Source organism: Caloenas nicobarica, chromosome 1 (genome assembly GCF_036013445.1).
Source record: "Caloenas nicobarica isolate bCalNic1 chromosome 1, bCalNic1.hap1, whole genome shotgun sequence".
In the NCBI taxonomy this organism is placed as follows: domain Eukaryota; kingdom Metazoa; phylum Chordata; class Aves; order Columbiformes; family Columbidae; genus Caloenas; species Caloenas nicobarica.
The window spans coordinates 13,877,574-13,898,295 of NC_088245.1; the positions used below are offsets into that span (position 1 = coordinate 13,877,574).

The 20,722-nt window shown below is 37.2% G+C and overlaps 2 protein-coding genes across 4 annotated transcripts in view; one reads left to right on the forward strand and one right to left on the reverse strand.

Annotated features, from left to right (window-relative positions):
* The window catches only part of FBXL13 (F-box and leucine rich repeat protein 13), an 84,462-nt gene that overhangs the window by 36,936 nt on the left and 26,804 nt on the right, over positions 1-20,722 (reverse strand). The window contains exons 10-12 of the mRNA XM_065658322.1: positions 10,534-10,586; positions 5,561-5,661; positions 2,022-2,151 (exon numbers count right to left, since the gene is read on the reverse strand). Coding sequence (XP_065514394.1) covers positions 2,022-2,151; positions 5,561-5,661; positions 10,534-10,586 — 284 coding nt within the window. The remainder of the gene's footprint in view (positions 1-2,021; positions 2,152-5,560; positions 5,662-10,533; positions 10,587-20,722) is intronic.
* Positions 1,959-20,628, forward strand: LRRC17 (leucine rich repeat containing 17). 3 transcript variants are annotated; one of them, XM_065658323.1, is made up of 5 exons: positions 1,959-2,081; positions 12,883-13,002; positions 13,597-14,468; positions 18,162-18,317; positions 19,509-20,628. In XM_065658323.1, the coding sequence occupies exons 3-5, from the start codon at positions 13,715-13,717 to the stop codon at positions 19,910-19,912; spliced, it is 1,314 nt and encodes a 437-aa protein (XP_065514395.1). In that variant the 5' UTR covers positions 1,959-2,081; positions 12,883-13,002; positions 13,597-13,714; the 3' UTR covers positions 19,913-20,628. The 3 variants fall into 3 exon arrangements, with proteins under 3 accessions (XP_065514395.1, XP_065514396.1, XP_065514397.1); XM_065658324.1 differs by having other exon boundaries at positions 12,926-13,002; XM_065658325.1 differs by lacking the exon at positions 12,883-13,002.

Genomic DNA, 20,722 nt, shown 5'->3' on the forward strand with positions numbered 1-20,722 from the left:
TTATGTCTTTTCAGTTTTATGTTTAATAGCAGAACATTTTCCACCTATACTGTTCAGGCTCAGAAGCAGGACAAAGAAATCTTATGCTTTTCAGGTAATTGTCTGTGAATATTAATGGTGAAATAGGACACCTTTTGAGCAGGACGCTAAAGAATCTCTATATTTTTATGGAAATATCTTGAAACTCATTAATGAAAATATTTACTGCCCATGTAATAAAGATACAACCTTAATTACTGAGATTTTATGCAAAAGACCCATACCTACAATTAATTTGGTATTATTACCACCTATTAATATAATAGTCAAAGGGAAGACTGCCTCATTCTATGACAACAGACTAGAAAATGTGTGCTTAATTCCCAGTTTTCTGCCCAAATATGTTTAAACTATTTAAATACCTTGGTCCTCAAGTTGCCACTCACAAAATCATTAGCATAATCACTCATTTTACAGATGGGCTTTCTAAGCAGACTTTCAAATCCTACAATAGTAATGGCAATATAAGAACTAATGTAAAAAGAACTGTAATGTTAAAGTAACGGAAAAAAACAGGAAACATGAAAAAACAGGGAAAAAAAAATTCTATTGAATATATATTCTGTTCTATAGAACACTTAAAATATTTCTACGATAGCTTCGCTATATTTTTCTAACGAATTCTGAAACATTAGCCTTACAGAAGTTTCCTTCGGTTTAGTTCATCCAGGAAAAAAAAAAAAAAAAGAGTTATATCTTATTAAAATGCTTTTTGCAATGGTGATGCAATTTGATGCTGGTTTTGGTTTTAACTGTTTACTCAAGTACTCAGTCATAATCATTAAGCTCTGCTCCAGAACTGGGAAACCCAAAATGGAGGAAGCTGTGGAATCCCTTTCAGAGCTCTCACATACACTGGTGAGCAAACCCAGTTTCCTCTGGAAAGGGGAGGATTGTGGTTTTCCCAGTTCAAGGATGATCTCCTTTCTCTGACTACTGCTAGACCTTGCTTTCTAGAGGCAGATCCTTACAGATCATTATTACACTTCTGAACAAGCAGGAATGTTGCTTTGGGGAAAAATAACCAATTCGTGGCATTTTGAAAAAGTAACTCAGAGGTAAGTAGTTCTTTACTTTCCTCTAGCATCAGCCCTCATTTCAAATTTCACACTGTCACCGCACAATAGTCTCCGCCTGGTTCTCAGGAACAAGAGACACAATAAGGAGCAGTCAGAACAAGCCTGTTTCCCCATCTGCCTTCATCCTTTCTTCCAAAAAGGTTTTGTTAGATGGAAAGTTCAGCTGTTGTATTCCTTAGACTCCATCACTTCAACATTTCACGTGTACTTTGTAGAATCTTCCCAGTGTATAAAGAAATACATGTGGGACTCCTTATTAAAAGATTGGCAGACTTTTATTGCCTTACAGTTTAGCATTTCCTACAGCTTTTGAGGTATGTTTCAAGACCCAGTATATATTTGAAAGTTTCTAAAACAGTACCAGAGTGTAAAACCTTGGTTTTCTTTAGAAGTTTAGCAGGAGACTAAAATAAACCAAAACATTAACTATTTTTAGATTGCAGTTATAAATACTACTTCAATTTATACATTAAACCAATCTAAAATAGTGACAAAAGTTCACTTTTTAATTAATTTCCTTCTCAGGAAATCAAGCGTAAATTCTTTTCCAGTGCAGATTGGCTTTTCTTCTTTTGATATCTTAGTAAAAACTTCATTTCCAAAGCTCCTGATTTAAAATCCTAACTAATCATGGCACAGAATTAGTCTACAAAATGCAAGCCTTGTTCTCATTATGCAGTGAGTACTAGTTGTTTATAGATCTGACAGTTTGTTGGAAGTGATCCAAACCTATAGTGCTATTATTCCTTAGTAAAATTTAAACAGCTGTAGTCATGTAATTCAAAACCCTGGAAGTCTGCTGCAGTGCTTGTTCTACTTCAGTATACCATGAATGCAGGATGCAGCCAGTCATATAAAGGATTCTCTTCTTCACCGAATGGAAGAAAGACGTGAACTACAAACCTGAATGCAACCTGAAAGGTCCAAGTAGATGAGCTTGTGACAGCCTATTCCAGAGCCCAGGTACAGTAAACCTTTGTCTGTGAATTTTCTGCAGTGAGCTAAACTCAGATACTGTAAATTGTGGAAGCTGCTTTGTGGAAAAAAACAAAAAAAAAAGGAGAGCAAATTATTACAAGGGTATGTTACAGAATCAAAAGAACATAAAATACCATAGTTCAAGTATTTTGAAAATTACTGTAAAGATATTTGATATGAAGTAGAATTATCTCCTTGCTGAAGTCTGAAAGTCTCTTTCTTGTGCTGCACTTTTTCCTCTGCTCCTTGCATTGCAAATTACTGGGGAATAGCACTATAACACAACATGTTTCACCATATGAAAACAGTATAATTTAAAGCTATCTCAGAGAACTGCAAAAGCATACTTTTTTAATTAACTGGGATTTTTCTCTGCATACTTTGAAAGCTAATAGACTTTTCAGAACAAATTTGCTGGACTGTCTTTGCCATCGATTTTACAAGCAGTGCCTGCTGGCAATGAAAACAGAACTCTAACAAAAGACATTAAAAGCATAAATGTGCAGTTAGAGCTTCTCGAGTCATATAATTATTTCAAAGAGTACTGTTGAAGAATCTGAAAATGGAAAGAGATACAAACGGGAATTATCCAAAAGTGAATCGTCCAGTGTTAGGTTTTGATCAGTTCTTTTGGAAAACATTTGTTTATACTAAATGTTAGTTGAAAGAAAGCAAACTGTGTAAGCGGAAAATGTTAATCATCAGCACTCTGCATAAGCAAGAATCTATACTCTGAATATACTTAAGTTTCCATCTGCAGATTTGGTTTACAACGTACTGAAAACTATTCATTTTACTGAACTACGTTTCTAACTGGAATAAATAATAATTGCCACAAGCACCACAAATGAAAGCATACAGAAAATCAAACCCTAAAATTAGGACGTACTGCCCTGGTAGACTGTTAGTTGTAGGAATACAGTCATGCAGTTCTGCGAGTCAGCAAAAGTAGGCATTTTGAAGAAAGATGGGAACACCCACTGAGGAGCTGACTGCTTAAGGAGTGGCATACATTTTTGGAACTGACTTTCTACTTTCAGTATAGAGTGGGGAAACATGCTAACTTGAGCTAAACACGCACACAAAAAAAGAGATAGGAAGTTGGAAAATAATGTTATTGTAAAAAAAGGCTAATACAAAAACATTAAGAAATTGAATATAAGATTACATTTCATGAAAAACAAATAAATGAAAAACAACAAAATAGATGTGCATCAGAATCAGATATTAGAATAACAGAGCATGTGTTTATGATGCATTTTTTTAAAACGGAAACATTGAACTCATTTTAAATACAGAAATAAAAGCAGCCTTCTTTGCAGAAGTATATGCCTTTTTGCATTTAGTGACACATTCTGCAGAAATGAGTGGGAAAAATCAAACTCAGAGAGAACACATTTCCAAACGTATCTGACAAAACAGATACTAAATTAAGAGACTGGTTTTTTTAGTCTAGCAGTTCTGAGACTTTCTAAGGTACATGTTGCTACGAGATTGCACTAATTAAGACACAGGGAAGCCTTTCTTACTGCATTTTGAAAACTGTGATCAAAACCTTGCAGTACTGTTGAAGACACATGGATTTTCTTTACAGGTCATATGACCCATTTTTATGATCTGGGAATGTTAACACATGCCGCCTTCTGTCATTTTCAAAGTGACAGCTTTCTTAAACCTTAAGCTTGAGCACATAGACTACTAAAACCCCTTGTTTGCTGTTACAGCTAAATTCTGCAGGAATTCTGTCATTCTGGTTTTCCCATTGATTTTGGCATTAGCTATTTCATGATCATTGTTTTAAAGCAATCTGACAAAATCAACTTCTGACATTTATTCCTGATGGAGAGTATTCATGTCTACTCTATGCAACAGAACTTTTTGGTGGGAAATTGTAGCTGCTGATCTGTGTTCTGTAATATGGAGGTTAAAATGCTTGTATGGAACAGTAGGAAAGGATCAAAAATCACCAGTTTTGAGCACATTCAGCCTACACTTCACTTGTTCCTTATTCCAATAACAGACATCTGATATACAACAGCAAACCTCATGTGCAGTATTACGAAATGCAATACTGCCACCTCTAAGAACTTTGTATTAGTTACCTTATTACATAGGACATGTGGTGAGCTAATGCTTTTGAGATGGCACGTGAAATGTTTATTAAATTTGCCTGCTATCAAAATCTTCACAGGACAGCAACATTTTCTACATCCTCATAATCTCAGAAGCAATGAGCTTTGCTTTTTGTTCAAAAATTGTCAATAAAACCGGTGGTATCTTATAGTTTTAAATCAGAAGCATCATGTATGACTGAGAAAGTTTCTTATAATGAGATACAGGTTAACCGCAAAATATATTTTATCAGTGGAGAATTTCTCCTTTTGTTTGAAACATTTTATTGCATTGAAAGCCCCACCTACTCTGGAGAATTCTTTTTTGGGTACATCCTATTTACACATCAAAATAAATGAACGGTTCTGACTTCTGGTGGCAAAAGCATGCTCAGTTAACCAGAATAACATACGCTGAGGTAACCTACAGAACAGCTGTTCTAAACTTCAATATAAATATATGGAAATTTTAAAATACTAAATATCAGCCAACATGGTGAAAACACAGATTATAATAAAAATAATATTGATGAAGAGATGAGTGGTGAGATGGGAGACACTAAACGGAAAACTTTGCCAAAACAAACGTTAGTTGTAGGAGGATATTGTATTACAGACTAAGAAAAACAAAAGTCAAAATACATTATGCAAATGCCAGAGAAGAACATGTTTCTAGACTCTGTGGGGCTGCTGTTGAAAGGAAGACATTAGTTTTTCTCATAGGAAAGAGAAACAATGTACAGCTATCTTCAAATGTGTATACATCTTTTTGATGGCTGCTGTCACAGACCAGAAAGCCTCTTTACCTTTACGGCAGCTTTTAATGCAGCAATTCTACCTACTGGGCAAACTTCGAGTCTCATTGAGGGAAGCATCTAAAACAGGAATGGCAGAACTCTGTAAGAATGTAAATACTCTGCCTTCAGATCAGTGATCTTCCAAATAAGAGTTTGAAATAACTCTTTCTTTTGCAGTTGTCACACAAGGCCTTGGCTCACACAATACATCTATCCACAATGCTCTCTTGCAAAAATAATTTTTTAAGAATGTCTAACTTGCAAACTTCTTGCATCATCATGAGTAACTGGACATGCCCAAGAAATGTTTGGGTAGCATGTTGTTTTAAAAGTTTCTGTAAAACTCTGTGAAATATATAGCGTAATCTGGCATATATTTTTAATTATACTAAAGAGAGAAAAGAACTGCTATCTAAATCAAATGTATGGGGCACTTTTTTCATTTTGTATACCAGGTAGAATTCTGTAAATCACTCAAAAAGATTATTTCTACTACATATGCCTCTAAATTTCCTGCAAGATTAAAACCCACTTTTGTATTTCTGTTTAATTTTACCTTGACAATAGTCGTAGTGTTCCATTAGTAATATCTGTATATGACAGATTTAAATAGAGAAGAGCTCTGCAACCTTCTGATATGAGTCTCATTGATTCATCCTGAATAATAATTGAAAAAAAATCCAGAAGTACATTAAAATTACATTTGTATTAATTGATCTAAAAATTTTTGTGCAGACTAACACGGGAAAAAAAACATGAATAAGTATTTTTAAATCATCATCATAATTTTTATACATCACAGCCATTTTCTTTGGAAGTATCAAAGTACAATACTGAGACACATGATGCTATTGTTACTCACTTGAAGTATGGTAATTTTAACATTCCAGTTCAAGGAAACATTATACACTACACAGTCCTGCGGAACACAGGGGACTTTTCACATGACTGAAGGTTAGCACATGTTTACATATTTTCCTAAACCATGATTCTTGATACCCTGGTATCTAAAACCTCTGGTGAATTTTCTCCATAAACTCTGGCACAATTCTCTGAACAGCAATATAATTTACAAAATTATTCCTGTTTAGTTCTACCCTTTGGATAGAACATTAGATTTGAGTAATTATAAGGTTTCCATGTTTCATTGACCTGCAAAAGCGGTACTACCTAAATTGTTTTATATATCATTCCAGCAGAATATAATGGGAAGAAATCTCCTAGTATGAAGAATTTTTCGTGATACATGTCTATATAGCAGAAAGGTGAAAACTCCACATTTATACATGGAAATGTAATAGTTGAGTTTGTATCTTTTGCAATGTTGTGGTCACATTTTCACTATTTCAGTTATCAGGCAAAAGGACCATCAAGATAGCTGAAAATTCAATACCAATCAACTTGGAGGATAGTTTGTGCATTTGAACTGTATTCCTGCAACAAAATATTTGAGAGAGGTAATATCAGTAAAAAGAGGTATATTCACAAAAGGTAACCATAACCTGAAGAGAACTGAAGGCACAGGGAGAGGTGAGAAAGCACTGGGGGGACAGCATGATGGGGAAAACTCTGAAACCTTCCATGTGAAAGCAGCAGAACCAAAGGTCCATCACAAGTGTCTGAACAGAAACACTTGTAGCATGGGAATCAATCAGCAGGGATCAAAATCCACACACAGGTGTAGAGTTATGATTTCATTCGGATTCCAGAGATGCAAAGGGGTAGCACACACAACGGGAGGGCTGCAATGAATGGTTACAGAATATTTAGGGATGACAGCCCAGGAAGGTGAGGACAGGTTGCACTCTATGCAAAGTTATTCCTAAATGCATGGAGCTTTGCGTTGGAATCAGTGAGAGGTCAGTCAAGAGCTTATTTGTAAGGACTAGAGGCTCAACCTATGAGAATTACATTGTGGTAGGTATCTGCTGCACACTGGTTGACCAAGAAAAGAAGGTAGATGAAACCTTTATTGGACAGCTGAAGGACATGTTACAATTGCCTATCCTGGTTACTCATGAGAGACTTTAACCACTCTGATACCTGCTGGAAAAACAATACGGCTGGGCACAAACAACCCAGGAGACTTCCAGAGTGTGTTGAAGACAATTTCTTGATCCAGGTGACTGACAAGTGGTCTACACCACATGTTCTTCTGGTCTTGTTTCACAAAAAAGGAAAAGATGGTCAAGGACGTTAAGAACTAGAGTGGCTTTGGTTACTGCAATCACGAAAATGAGTAGTTTAAAATCCTGAGAGAAAACTGAACAAATTGTAGAAGCAAAAGTCTGAACTTGAAAGCAGATTCTGGCTTGTTTAGGGATCTGCTTAACAGGATCTTATGGCAGACAGCCCTGGAGGGCAAAGGGGCCCTGGAGAGCTGGTTGATCTTCAAGGCCAAGGTACTCAGTGAATTTTTGGCTTGGTTTTTACTGCTAAGGCTTGTGTTAAGGCTTCCCAGGAGCTAGCAGAGGCTGTGGGAGTGAAGCAATACCCGTGGCAGAAGAAGATAATGTCAAGGAGCACCTGAGGAAGCGGCACGAGACAGGACACGTCCAAGAGTACTAAGAAAGCTGGGTCCCATCACTGAGAGGCCTCACTCATCATTTTTGAAAGGTCACGGCAATCAGAGGAGATTCCTGATGACTGCAAGATAGGAAATGTCACATCCATCTTGATGAAATGGAAAGAGGGTCTAGGAAACTGTAGGGCAGCCAGCCTCACCTGAGTCCATAGGAAGGTTATGTAGCGAATCCTCCTTGAAGCCCTGTCCAAGCACATGAAGGACGAAAAAGTGACAGCAAACAGCCAACTTGGATTTGCCAAGGGCAAAGCGTTCCTCACTAAAGCAATAGTTTTCTCTGATGAAATTACTGGATCTATGGATAAGGCGATAAAAGTGGCTGCTGTGTATCTTGACGTCAGCAAGGCCTTCAACACAGGCCACAGTATCCTTCATAGTTAAATTGGTACAATAAAGGCTTTATAAGTGGACTTCAAGGTGAGTGAAAATTTGTCCGGTCTGCCAGGGCAAAGGGATGTCACCACTGGTGCTAAGTCCCATTGATGGCCTGTGGCGACTGGCATCCCTCAGAGGCCAATAGGGGGCCAGTACTGTTAAATGTCTTTATAAATGATTTGGACGATAGGAATAGAGCATGTTCTCAGCAAGTTGATAAATTACTCCAAACTGGGGTGAGTGTCAGTACACTTGAGGCTAGAACTGCTACTCAGAGAGATTTCATCTGGAAAAATGGACTGACAGAAACCTCATGAAGTTCAGCAAAAGCAAATGCAAATTTCTGTATCTGGGGTGGAATAACCCCGTGCAACAGTACAGACACGGGACAGAAAGCAGCTGTCAAACACTCTAACCTGAGAGTCCTGGTGAATAACAATTCCAGTGTATGCCCTCCTGAAAAAGGTGGCCAGCCTCATCCTAGCCGGTATTGGCAAGAGTGTAATCGGCAAGTCCCTGCTGCCCCGTGAACCAGGCCCTGGCATCGCCCAGGAAAGTGCTCGCTGGTGCGACCAAATGTGTATTATGTCAGCAAGCATGCTACCAACCCAACAGGAGGGACGGTTATGAAACAGTTTCAGTCTGGCAATTTGGCAAGCCCTGGCCCTCTTTAACTTGATGACACCAAGCTGGGAGGAGTGGCTGACACAGCAGAGGGCTGTGCTGCCATCCAGCGAGATCTGGATAGGCTAGAGAGTTGGGAGGGAAAAATTTAATGAAATATAACAAGGGAAAATGCAGAGTCTTACATCTGGGCAGGAACAACCCCAGGTTCCAGTACAGGTTGGGGAATGACCTATTAGAGAGCAGTGTAGGGGAAAGGGACCTGGGGGTCCTGGTGGACAGCAGGATGACCATGAGCCAGCACTGTGCCCTTGTGGCCAAGAAGGCCAATGGCATCCTGGGGTGTATTAGAAGGGGAGTGGTTAGTAGGTCGAGAGAGGTTCTCCTTCCCCTCTACTCTGCCCTGGTGAGACCTCATCTGGAATATTGTGTCCAGTTCTGGGCCCCTCAGTTCAAGAAGGACAGGGAACTGCTGGAGAGAGTCCAGCGCAGGGCCACAAAGATGATGAAGGGAGTGGAGCATCTCCCTTATGAGGAAAGGCTGAGGGAGCTGGGTCTCTTTAGCTTGGAGAAGAGGAGACTGAGGGGTGACCTCATCAATGTTTATAAATATATAAAGGGTGGGTGTCACACAGATGGAGCCAGGCTCTTCTCGGTGACAACCAACAGTAAGACAAGGGGTAATGGGTTCAAGCTGGAACACAAGAGGTTCCACTTAAATTTGAGAAGAAACTTCTTCTTAGTGAGGGTGACGGAACACTGGAACAGGCTGCCCAGGGAGGTTGTGGATTCTCCTTCTCTGGAGACATTCAAAACCCGCCTGGACGCCTTCCTGTGTAACCTCACCTAGGTGTTCCTGCTCTGGCAGGGGGATTGGACTAGATGATCTTTTGAGGTCCCTTCCAATCCCTAACATTCTGTGATTCTGTGATTCTGTGAACTTGGTGCCTTCATATAGGCACCTACAATCAACATGATCCTTGAGAAGCATACAGCCTCTAAATATTACGCTGTACTTATAATATCATAGAGCACGTATTATGTCAGGCTCTTGCCTTTCTAACTCAATCATCATAGGCCATTTTTGTATGAAGTTCGTAAGATGCAGTTCATCCCTGGTCATCTTTAAAACCTTCAAATACTGGCATGTTTCTGGGCTAGATCCTTGGACGTACACTTCACTCCAAAGACAACTAAACTATACCAAATTATTTGTTTATATACTTAAGGCTATAAATAGCCTACAAAGGGATGTATGCATTATACAAATCTATTAAGAACCACAATTTCTAAAAAAAGATATATTTATTTTATTCTTAGATTGATTTTATTATTAGAAAAAATTGCACATATCGGTTTTGTTTCTGAGAAATTATTAGTTAAGGTAGAGTCAAACGTTGTTTTTTCCATCAAAGAGCAATGAAAAAACACTACAGAGAGTTAATGGAAGCAAGATAAAACTGTAAATGTGAAAGAAAAAAGAATGGACAAATATATAATTGTGATTGCATACTTAGACACCTATCAAATAAAGGCTCTCACAAATGTCTAGACATTTAGTGAGGCACTTTTAGAGCCCAAGTGTACTACTGAATGAAGGAATAAAGGAGGTTGGAAACAATACAGGATTAAAATGTATTATTGTTGACAACTCCAAACTCAAAATAACAAAAAAAAATCTTCCCCCAGACTGGTGAAGTTTTGAAGCCTGTTTATGAAAATTAATTTAGATCGAACATATCATTTTGCCCTGGCACTGTAGAAAACAAATGAGAACTTCGTTGAGTATCTCTGAATCCTACTAAACTCCATTTTCAAAGTACCTAAGAGCAGAGGTCTTTACCTTTTATCAGGAAGATTTGTGTACCCAAATAATCACAGCACTTTAGAAAAATCCTTCTTCTCAGTATAAGTTAGAGTTTGTGGGAAAAGTCCGTAGTACTTACATTTAATCCCTGGCATTCAGAGAGATTTAAGTCTTGCAAATTCTTACATTCACCTAAAGATAATAATTTAAAAAAAAAAGTCATATTAAGGGTGAACAGTTCAAATTCTCAGTGTACTACACAAACATAAGAATTCCTATTACAGAATCGGTCCATCTAGGCCGATATCCTCCCTGAAACCAAGGCCACAGCAGATTACTGAGAAGAAAGCACAAAAAACCAAAAGTAGAATACAAAGCCGGAGCAAGTTGTCCTGAGGAAATGTCTCTTACACTCCATCAGCTAATGGCTGGTTTAGGAACCAGTGGTTTTCAATCCTATGTTACCAAAGGATGAGAAAGCTATCATATTAAGCAATTTGGTGGCAGGAAATCCCAGAATTACGTTTTCCACACATGTTCATCTATCCCTCCAACCCATACGTTATGACACCACTATCTAATTATAGCCATGAAAATTTTTTTCCCTCTGAAAGTAGAGGTGCAGCAATCGGACCAATTGTAGGAATAGCCCTGCTTATCTTCTGCAGGTATGGGATTTCAGAGAATTTAGCTGCCTGAGACAGTCTCTTCTGTGTGCATACAAACTATTATTTTTAGAAAATCCTATTTTGCAGAAATTGTTGCAATTCTAACAAAATATTGAAAGACGTCCGACACTAGAAACAACACTTACACATCCCTTCAGCCACTCTTCTGCCAAATTTTGAGTCTATCCTCCAAGGTAAAGATGCAAAAACTTCTATTAAACATAATAATACTTTTTGCCTTAATCTTCAAAAAGAACTGATCTGTCTAAGCTGAAATGAAAAAAAATAGGCCTGATACAGATACCTAATATAGAAAACGCAGTATGAAAGTTTTATAGAGTTAAAAAAATATATTTTTAAAATCTCCAAAAACATGATAAGCCAAATACATGTTTCCAATTGCAAACAAGCATTAGTGCAATAGATCTCTATACTGTTTTCTACGGGAACTGTGACTTCACTGATATCCTGTAATACTGCCTAACTCAGTGCATTTTTGAAGAGTAGAATAATACTGAGAGGGATTGCACAACTCAAAACAACCTAACCAATTAAAATCATCCTTAAGGCTGCTAAGCCACAGAAATGACATAGCTCTTATATGGTTTTTGCCCTAGCACTAAATGAGACAGAGCTATAATTTTACATGTGAACCTGAAAGCAGCTGCTGATTTTGGTAGGAGTATAATTTAGTGAGCAGACTGAATGTAATAGTAGTAAAAAATTCCAGTTCAGACCCAGGAGGTGGAAAGGAAGACAAAAGAATATTGCCATAATTACTTATTACCTTTCCTCCCCCAAGTTCTTCTTTTTCTGTTTCCAAGCTCTCCTGAATAGAATGAGCTCTCACATTACCAGAACAGTGAATAGTTCAAAACAACACAGCGGATCGCAGTTATCATTCAAGTTATGAAAACACACCATCAATTTACACTGACTGGCATATAGCTGCCAAAAAGTATCAAATAAAATTTCATTTTTCACGTGAGGGATAATGCCATCAATGCAAATACTCATTCATACTGTGAACTAGCAGAATCTGAATGCAGGCAGACAACTGGCAACTAGGAACAAAATGGAGAAACCAATCCATGTGTTTTCAAAGGTCATATTAACAACTGGCCACATGGATTAGAGGGATGCAACAGCAGGCACAGACAGGACAGGTCCAGCTGTCTAATGAGTGAGAACTGCACGAATACAGAGAACATCCTATAGTCGAGATGTGGTTTAAACTGATCTACCAATTTGTTTAAAAATGAAAAATGTATTTGCTTTCAAAAGTATTTTACCTGAAATTGGTTGATTTATTGCACTACCTTTCTTCCAGATAAAAACTATTTTGAGCCCACAACAACGGTGTTTTAGAAACAGAACGTCTGTGCAATGATCTGCACTCAAGATTGGGATTCAATACCTTCCCAGGTGCTAAGGTCAAAAAGGACTGAGCATCATGCAAACATGTCCACAGTCATAGAGCAGGAAGTCACTAAGTAGTTGAACCAAACAGTGAAGAACTGAAAAAAAATTTTCAGAAGGAATTATACTGACTAGCAAAAGTAGGAAATTTGCGAGATGGAAAAAAGTCAGAAAATACTAAAAACTAATGGGTTAAAATGTTTCTAAGGAAACACAACCTTGTGGCCAAACTTCACTGAAAATGGAGGAACATGACAGCGCACAGGAGTACTGTTTCAGGAGGGATCATAGGCCAAAATATTACTAAAAATACTGAGGCAATTTTGGACATGGTTGCAGGGACCAGTCCTTATCTTCCCCAATAATAATTCCTAATGAACATGTTTGGCTTTCTTCGAAAGGCAAAAGCTCCTGGCTTACCCCTCTGTACTCTCCGTCTTCCAGTGGCCAGACCTGGCAGTGGCTTGAAGCAGATCCCAACCAGGACTCGCAGGTTCTCTTAGGACTCTGCCTATGCCCAGGTAACATACAGCCTCAGGGGCTCTTGCAAAAGAGTATTTTTGGGTCCTTCTCAGAGCAGTCCAGCCAACTTTGTCTACCTGACATGGGCCATGAGAGACACTAGGCAGTAGCATGGCTAGTTATGATAAATTGGGGCTCAACCTGAAAACAAGTCCACACTTGAGCGCTGTCTAAAACTGGGTGTTTGATAGGCCCTGATTGATGACTTTCCCTGGTCTGGCTCTGGATGTGTTCCAGTGGGTCAACACCCAAAAAGCTGGAAAATATCAACTTCAAGCTCATCTTCTGAGCTTAACTTAAAAACAGAGAAGACTCAGCCTGATGTAATTTTCCTGAATACGTGAGAACCTTCTAACAAAGATCGGTTATGGATTGGTCCATATAGTTTCCCATGTTTATTCAGAATGAATGACAGCAGACCAGAGACAGTAAAAACAACAAAAAAGAGACAGGACATTAAATCTTCAAAGTATTTGTGAAGTTCCAAGTTGTGAGATGATTGAGTACTTGACTGAATCCTGCATATTACGTACAAGCCTCCACGAAAATGCCTGTTTCATCTGTTCTAATGTTTGACTTTTCTTCCAACACAGGGATCCCACACACGCCAGCTGTGCTGCCTCAGATCTGTACAACACTGATTAAGACTATCCAAAAATTTCAACTGTTCCAGCTGCCACAGAAAACCACTGGGGCCAGCTGAATGTCAGGATGCAAGTAGTTACTATTATACTACTACTTCTTCTTTGTAAAGCATCAGACTGTAGGAAGACAAGGAACAGGAGTTTGAGAAACAATGAAAGGGAAAACATCTTAAGGAAAGCATCTAGCACTGTTAAGCGCAATGCCCGAGGTCAACCATGTGATATATACACTTACCTTCATGAGAAATATATAGATTGTCAGGAAAGAAAATTGATTTTTGTGGCACCTGATTGGCCAGAGGATTTAAAACACATGCTGCTAGCAAGAAACAGGATTCGTAAATTGAAGAATAATATGTTTTCCAAGTATAAAGTACTGAAAAGTCTGGATTTACAACAGAATGAAATATCGAAAATTGAGAGTGAGGCTTTTTTTGGTTTGAATAAACTTACCACACTCTTACTTCAGCATAACCAAATTAAGAGTTTATCCGAGGAGATTTTTATTTACATTCCCAATCTAAACTACCTACGTCTTTATGATAATCCCTGGCATTGCAACTGTGAACTAGAAACACTTGTTGCAATGCTACAGGTTCCAACAAACAGGAATTTGGGAAATTATGCCAAGTGTGTGCACCCAATAGAACTGAAAAACCAAAAGCTAAAGCAGATAAAAACTGAACAACTATGTAGTGAAAAGGACAGGCAGGACCCCCAAAACATAAAACAGAAGCCTGAAGCTGTCAAACCAGAATTCGATTCCTCTTTGTGCCACATGTATGTGTTTCCCGTACCAACTCTGAACTGCAAAAGAAAAGGTTTGTATCTGTCCTTATAACTGAACTAATTATTTTAATATTCTTGCTCCCTTACTGCATTTATTCACGTATTATTTAAAGCAAATTAATTTAGTACTAGTACTCACTCTGCTTACTTTAACTACTAATTGTTTTTCTCTTGTAACTGCAAGCAACAAGTAGGAATTCTTTCTGCATTTTACCTCTACTCTGCAGCCCCAATTCCACAGATATTCTTTAGTGCTCTAGGAGAAGATATCCAACAGAAATCAACAGGAATAAAATTACACGCATACATAAGTTACTAAGGACCAGCATCTCACTAGTCTGATTTTACAACTATAAACATAGAGTCACATTACAGCAGTGCTGAAATTGTTGTACTGGTAGAGAAAAGCACAGATTGTCTTTTCTTCTTTCCAGTGTACAAACACAAAGACAGCAACAACTTTGTGAAGCAAGACTGGAGCAGCCAGCTGCGCTTCCAATGCCCAAAGGAACCTGATAGCAAAGGAGAGGAGCCATTGCCTCCTCACATTTTCTGTGCAAGATTTCTTCTTCTAAAGGAAAAAATCATGTGCTTTTGTTCATAAAGAAACGCCTCCTCTCTGTGCTCTTCTTCCCAGCACCCAGCAAACATTTTGAAGTTGAAGGGCCTTCAAGAAATGTTTTTTAGACACTTGGATCCGTTCCATTCCTAAATCCTTCTCAGGCTCCTAAAAGCCACAGTTAAGCCTCAAGGGTAAATGAGCTGGGGCACATACCAACACAAAAGTGCACATTTATTCATGCTTTATATTTCTCATATTATATCCCATGGTGAAAAAAAAACAATAAAAAAAAAATTCAGAAGGGAGTTGTTCTTTAACATTACAAATCTGAACCAAAAAGCATCACAAGAAGTAGCCAAAATTGCAAGGATTTTTTCCCCAACTTTCCCCAACTCAGCCTGCAGTCATGGATCACTGCAGTGTGTTTTGCCCACTTGTATCTTGTAATGTGTTTGCTAAACTTCTGTTTGCTTTAATGGTGACTTAAATTTATGTAACGACTCTGTGTGCCCTTATTCTTGGACCTTAATGCCAGAGATATGCTCAGTATAAGGAGACAATACCTAAATATAAAGAATGATCTATTTCAGCATTTGATTACATGGTTTATATACTATGTATGTAATAAAAAATGGTCCACAATTTAACTTTTTTCCACCCTGTTAAATTCCTTTCTTCTTCCTATGGCTCATTTTTCTCTTTGTTTTACCATGCAGCTACTACATCTTTTTTGTTAATGATTTATGCTTTTTCACTGGCTAACATTTATCAATTTCTGAATATTCAGCTGCCTTACCTTTTCTTGTAGATAGGATCTTAATTATTAGATTACAGATTACAATCTTAATTATCCTTTATAGGATCTTAATTATGTCATTACCTTATGTCCCCAGTAAACTGTGCCATTGAAATAAAATAGGCATATATTATAATATCAATATAATAAAAGACTGACTTTCCAGCTCTCTCCACTTAGTGGTATCAAAGAGATGAGCTGAATACATGAATATAGGCAAAAACTTTTAGCAAGAAAAATGTTACCTTTTCTCTAAGTTGACAGAAACATTCAATGTGGTCTGCTCTTCATGTGAGTTTCACGGGCTTTTACAGTATTAAAAAAAATATTTACTGTCTTTAGTACTAATAATGAAGGAATAGCTACTTCAACACCTACATGAGTGTACTAGAGGGTGCAGGGACTCCATCCTTCAAGGCAAGAACTAAGTTTATCAGTCCAAGACTTCCCAAATGCTGAGCATGGACACATAGAGTACATTCAATACTTCTGGGGAAGTATCAGATCTACTGTGCATATGTTTGACAGCTGGATGCAGATATCCCACGGACATTTGGGATTTCTGAACATATGGTAATCTTTGATGAAAGCATTGTACTTACTATCTTTGCATATAATTACCATGCAGCAGATGTACAATTTCATTGGAATTTTCATCAGAAATACGAGTATAATGCACCCCAAACCCCAGGAAAACACAAAAATTTCTCTAAATCCACATGGACAAGATTTCAGAGTAGTAAAAAAGGTGCATCGGTTTCCAAACCAGTAAGATGGCATGAAAAGCTGCAATCCATTATTCCTTTACAATGGAGGGGATGGAGTAACAAGCAGTATACCAGTACTATATATCTCTAAGGAGATACGACAACAGGTCAGCAGCTTTCAATTAATGCTAGAAAGCTCACGAAAGAAACATCTTAAAAATACATATAACCATGTATATGTTCTCCTTTTTGAAGAACTACTTATTTATATCTCATTAGACCAGTGATACACTCAATCTTTCAGTACTTCTGAATGAAAGTATCCTATATCCTTGATTCTTTTTTACTAAAAAAAGCAACAAAACTTGGATGCAAAAGCAACTTCTGTTTACTTTTCTGCAAAAGAATTTGTATTTTCAATAGCAGCTGAAAAAATCTGCTTTCTAGTACTGCCAAACTCTCTGAGTTTCTGAATTCAAGCATCATTTGCATTCATTTGGTGATGAATAGGTCCTAAAACTTTGACATCTGCACAAGCAGGAAGCACTCCAATCAGAGCAGGCTGGAGTAGTTATAATATTTATGTGTTTATAATACCAAACTTCTGCTCAAAATCAGATATAAGGCAGAAAGACTCTGGTATATTCCTTCAGTCTTGAGGATACCTGATGCATTAGACATCTTCAGAACTCAGAAGTACACTGACAACACAAATCTCAGCACAAATCCAGAAACTACTTGCTTTCATTCAAAGATGGTCAAATAAGAGATACTGCCCATTTTCTTGTAATAACAGCCCAGGATTAGAACACTCATTGAATAAACATAATCCTGGAGTCTGGGTTTATTAACACTGTCCTGAGAGGACTCAAACCACAGTTTGCACTTCTCGAGGATGTGGACTGGAAGCTCTTGTTTCTAACTCCTTCACAACGAACACTGTAAGGAGACACACACAGACAACTGAGGAGTGCTTGGCTGCTTTGGTAAAGCCAATGATACAAGTAGGATAGACAAACAGAAAGACAGAATGACACTATGCTGCCTGGACATATAATAACTGTAAATATCATAACAAATATAAAGTCTTAGATATTTCTAAACCACTACAGAACTATAACTACAGAACTACAGTTATAACGATAAATTTATTACTATAAATGCTACAAAACCTAACACTTCTATTGCTGATAAAATTGATAACATTTTACCTTTTGGCAATACAAAGAACGTAAGACAGCACACTATAATTTGATACTAATGAACATCTTTAAATATAGTTACTCTGGTTTGTTTTCTTTAAATTATCAAACCTTTCATATGCACTTTTTACTAGTATAGTATCTTCACTACCTACCCTATCTCTATGCAAATGAATGGCACAGTTCTATCAAAATAAAAATGTAAACCACAGAAAGAGACTTTACTATAATCAGTAATGAAGAAAGCAATTTTCACATGAAATGTAAAGATACAAGTGAACAAAGAAATGAAATCCAAAGGTTGAAAATACATGTTGACACTAGTAGCAGGGATAAAAGGGAAAGAAAACAAGAACCAATGCTGACCTGACAGAACTCTGTGTGGTATGCAACTGTAATACCTAAGCAGTTAGAATAATCTAAAGGTGACACAAGTTTTGTCTTTTTCATTTTTTAAGATTTAAAGAAAGTTCCGGGTAGCATACCTCCAGATATAGTTAAACTTGATTTGTCCAACAACAAAATTAGACAACTCCGAGCCAAAGAGTTTGAAGATGTCAGTGAACTGAAGACATTAAACCTAAACAGTAATGGAATAGCTTACATTGATCCTGGTAAGAATAATTTTAAATACTAATTAAAAAGTGATTTGTGTTTTATTAATTATAAACTTTGATAATGTTTCTATCAGATACAAATGTGAGGGGAAAAGGATTTAGAGATCTAGAAGTTGGTGCAAATTTTACCTTTTGTACCACTCAACTCATAAAGGTTTGCACTGAAATGTATTCGTCATGGAAGTCAACTAAGACTCTTTTCAGCTTCCTTTCCTAATGCTAAACCAATCAAGTGCAAAAATTTAATTCTGCAGACTGAATGCTAATCATTTCCTAAAAGGCTAAGTAGTTGAGCGATTTTTTAAAATATCTTTGCCAAATCTAAAAAAACTTGTTATATAACAAAGCTGCTTGTAAATTATATTGGACAATAAAGTAATAGACAAACCAAAAGGATTTAAAACTCTTTTGGCTTAAAAATCTCTTCATATAATTGCTTTTAAGTTATATATTATTAGCACTTAAGTGGCCTTGTTGGCAATTTGCTTAACGCCTATGTGTATTTGGAAGAAGACACAAGGAGAGAGAGAGAGAAAGTATGAAGCAAAAAGAGCCTTCTCTAGGTAGCATTTTGGAAGCTAAACAGTAGTTGAAAGAGGTAATATCAATAAAATGGTACTTATGAGGTTTAAAATTACACAGTCAATTTATTTAAATTAACACTTTTGCCATTAAATGCAACAGTATACTTGCAAAACTACAAACTGTTCTCTGAAATGTGACTCAGAAGCATTATTATGAAGCTCCTTGTTTATTATCTTCCATATCTTAACATATTAATTTAAAGGTTCTGTACACACACACACAAATACATACATACAAAAACTATGAGCCCTACACATTGCCTAATACATAATGAATTTCCATATTTCTACTTCTATATCACAGCAATAACAGCAAACTTCACCTTCACTGTCCCTATTCTAAACTTGTGCATGCTCATTAAGTGTTTTATAGCTTTACCAGCAGTACAAGTCCTCTAATGTTGATATATTTATACCAATAAGTCACTTCTCAAGGCACAAGCCATATTTTAAAGTTCAGTGCTTCAAAAGCCTTTTTCATAGCCTTTAGCCAAAAAAACCCTAATAAATGTAGAATTATGAAAATGTTTTTCCTCTTGCAGATATGCATTTTTTTTCTAACTTATCTTTATAAGGTACCAATAACTATTTTTTTATTGACTAGCTGCTTTCTCAGGCCTCAATAACTTAGAGGAGCTGGATCTATCAAACAATAGCTTGCAGAATTTTGAATATGGAGTTCTGGAAGATCTTTACTTTCTGAAAATACTGTGGTTGAGAGAGAATCCTTGGAGATGTGATTACAACATTCATTATCTTTTCTACTGGCTGAAGCATCACTACGATGTTCACTACAATGGCCTAGAATGCAAAATGCCTGAGGAATACAAAGGATGGTCTGTTGGAAAATATGTTCGGAGTTACTACGAGGAGTGCCCAAAAGACAAGCTGCCCATTTATCCAGAAACTTTTGATCTGGACAAAGATGATGAGGAATGGGAACGACACAAAGAACAATCAGTTCAAACAGTAAAGAAGCACGGTGTAATTGTCACTGTGATAGGCTAATAAAGGATTTTTTTTTAAATTACATTCAAATATTTGATACTCTGACAAAGGAAAACAGGCTGTTTACATTTTTTGTTAATTATACTGATTGTTTGTAGGACTATCTGCCTACAAAGATTTCTGTTTATTGCAGTTAATAATTACAAAATGGCATTAGTTATACAGCATCTTTCATCAAGTAATTGTTTCTGACAATTTGTTCTGGACATTCTTGTGAAACATTTTGGCAAATATTTGAAACTATACAGTAGGAATTGATAGACACAAATGTACATTATGTGGTGGGGAGGAGCTGTCTTATGTATGAACACAGTTTATGTGTTGGCATGTCATTTGCTGCAGGATTGTGACCAAGACACATTTTTATTGAGTGTACTGACAGTTCTTTGTATCTATCAGTTTCCTGAAGTATTCCCAGAAAACATTTCTAAGATTTTTCTACCAGCTTCCTGTTGTTTTGTTGTATTAAAAAAAAAAAATCAAACAATACTAACCTTAATATAGTTCTAGAAAAACAGGAATGGCAATTGTTAGAGTGATTAGGATTCAGACCTACAAGTTGGGTTCACACTTGCTGATTTACTAGTGTTACTGCTCAATGTTGAGTGAGTGACTCAGCCTCTGCCCACTCCGTACCTGAGCTGCCTGAAACCATCAGCAGCCAAGACATGGTTGGCTCCCAAGGTCCAGCTCCACATGTGCATATTTGCCTTGTTTGGTCTTCACTGTAGGCAGAGCTGAAGTCTTTCTAGGAAGCATTTTAGGTTGTCCTGTCAGTTTGACACAGATGACATGACATCACTTGTAGGT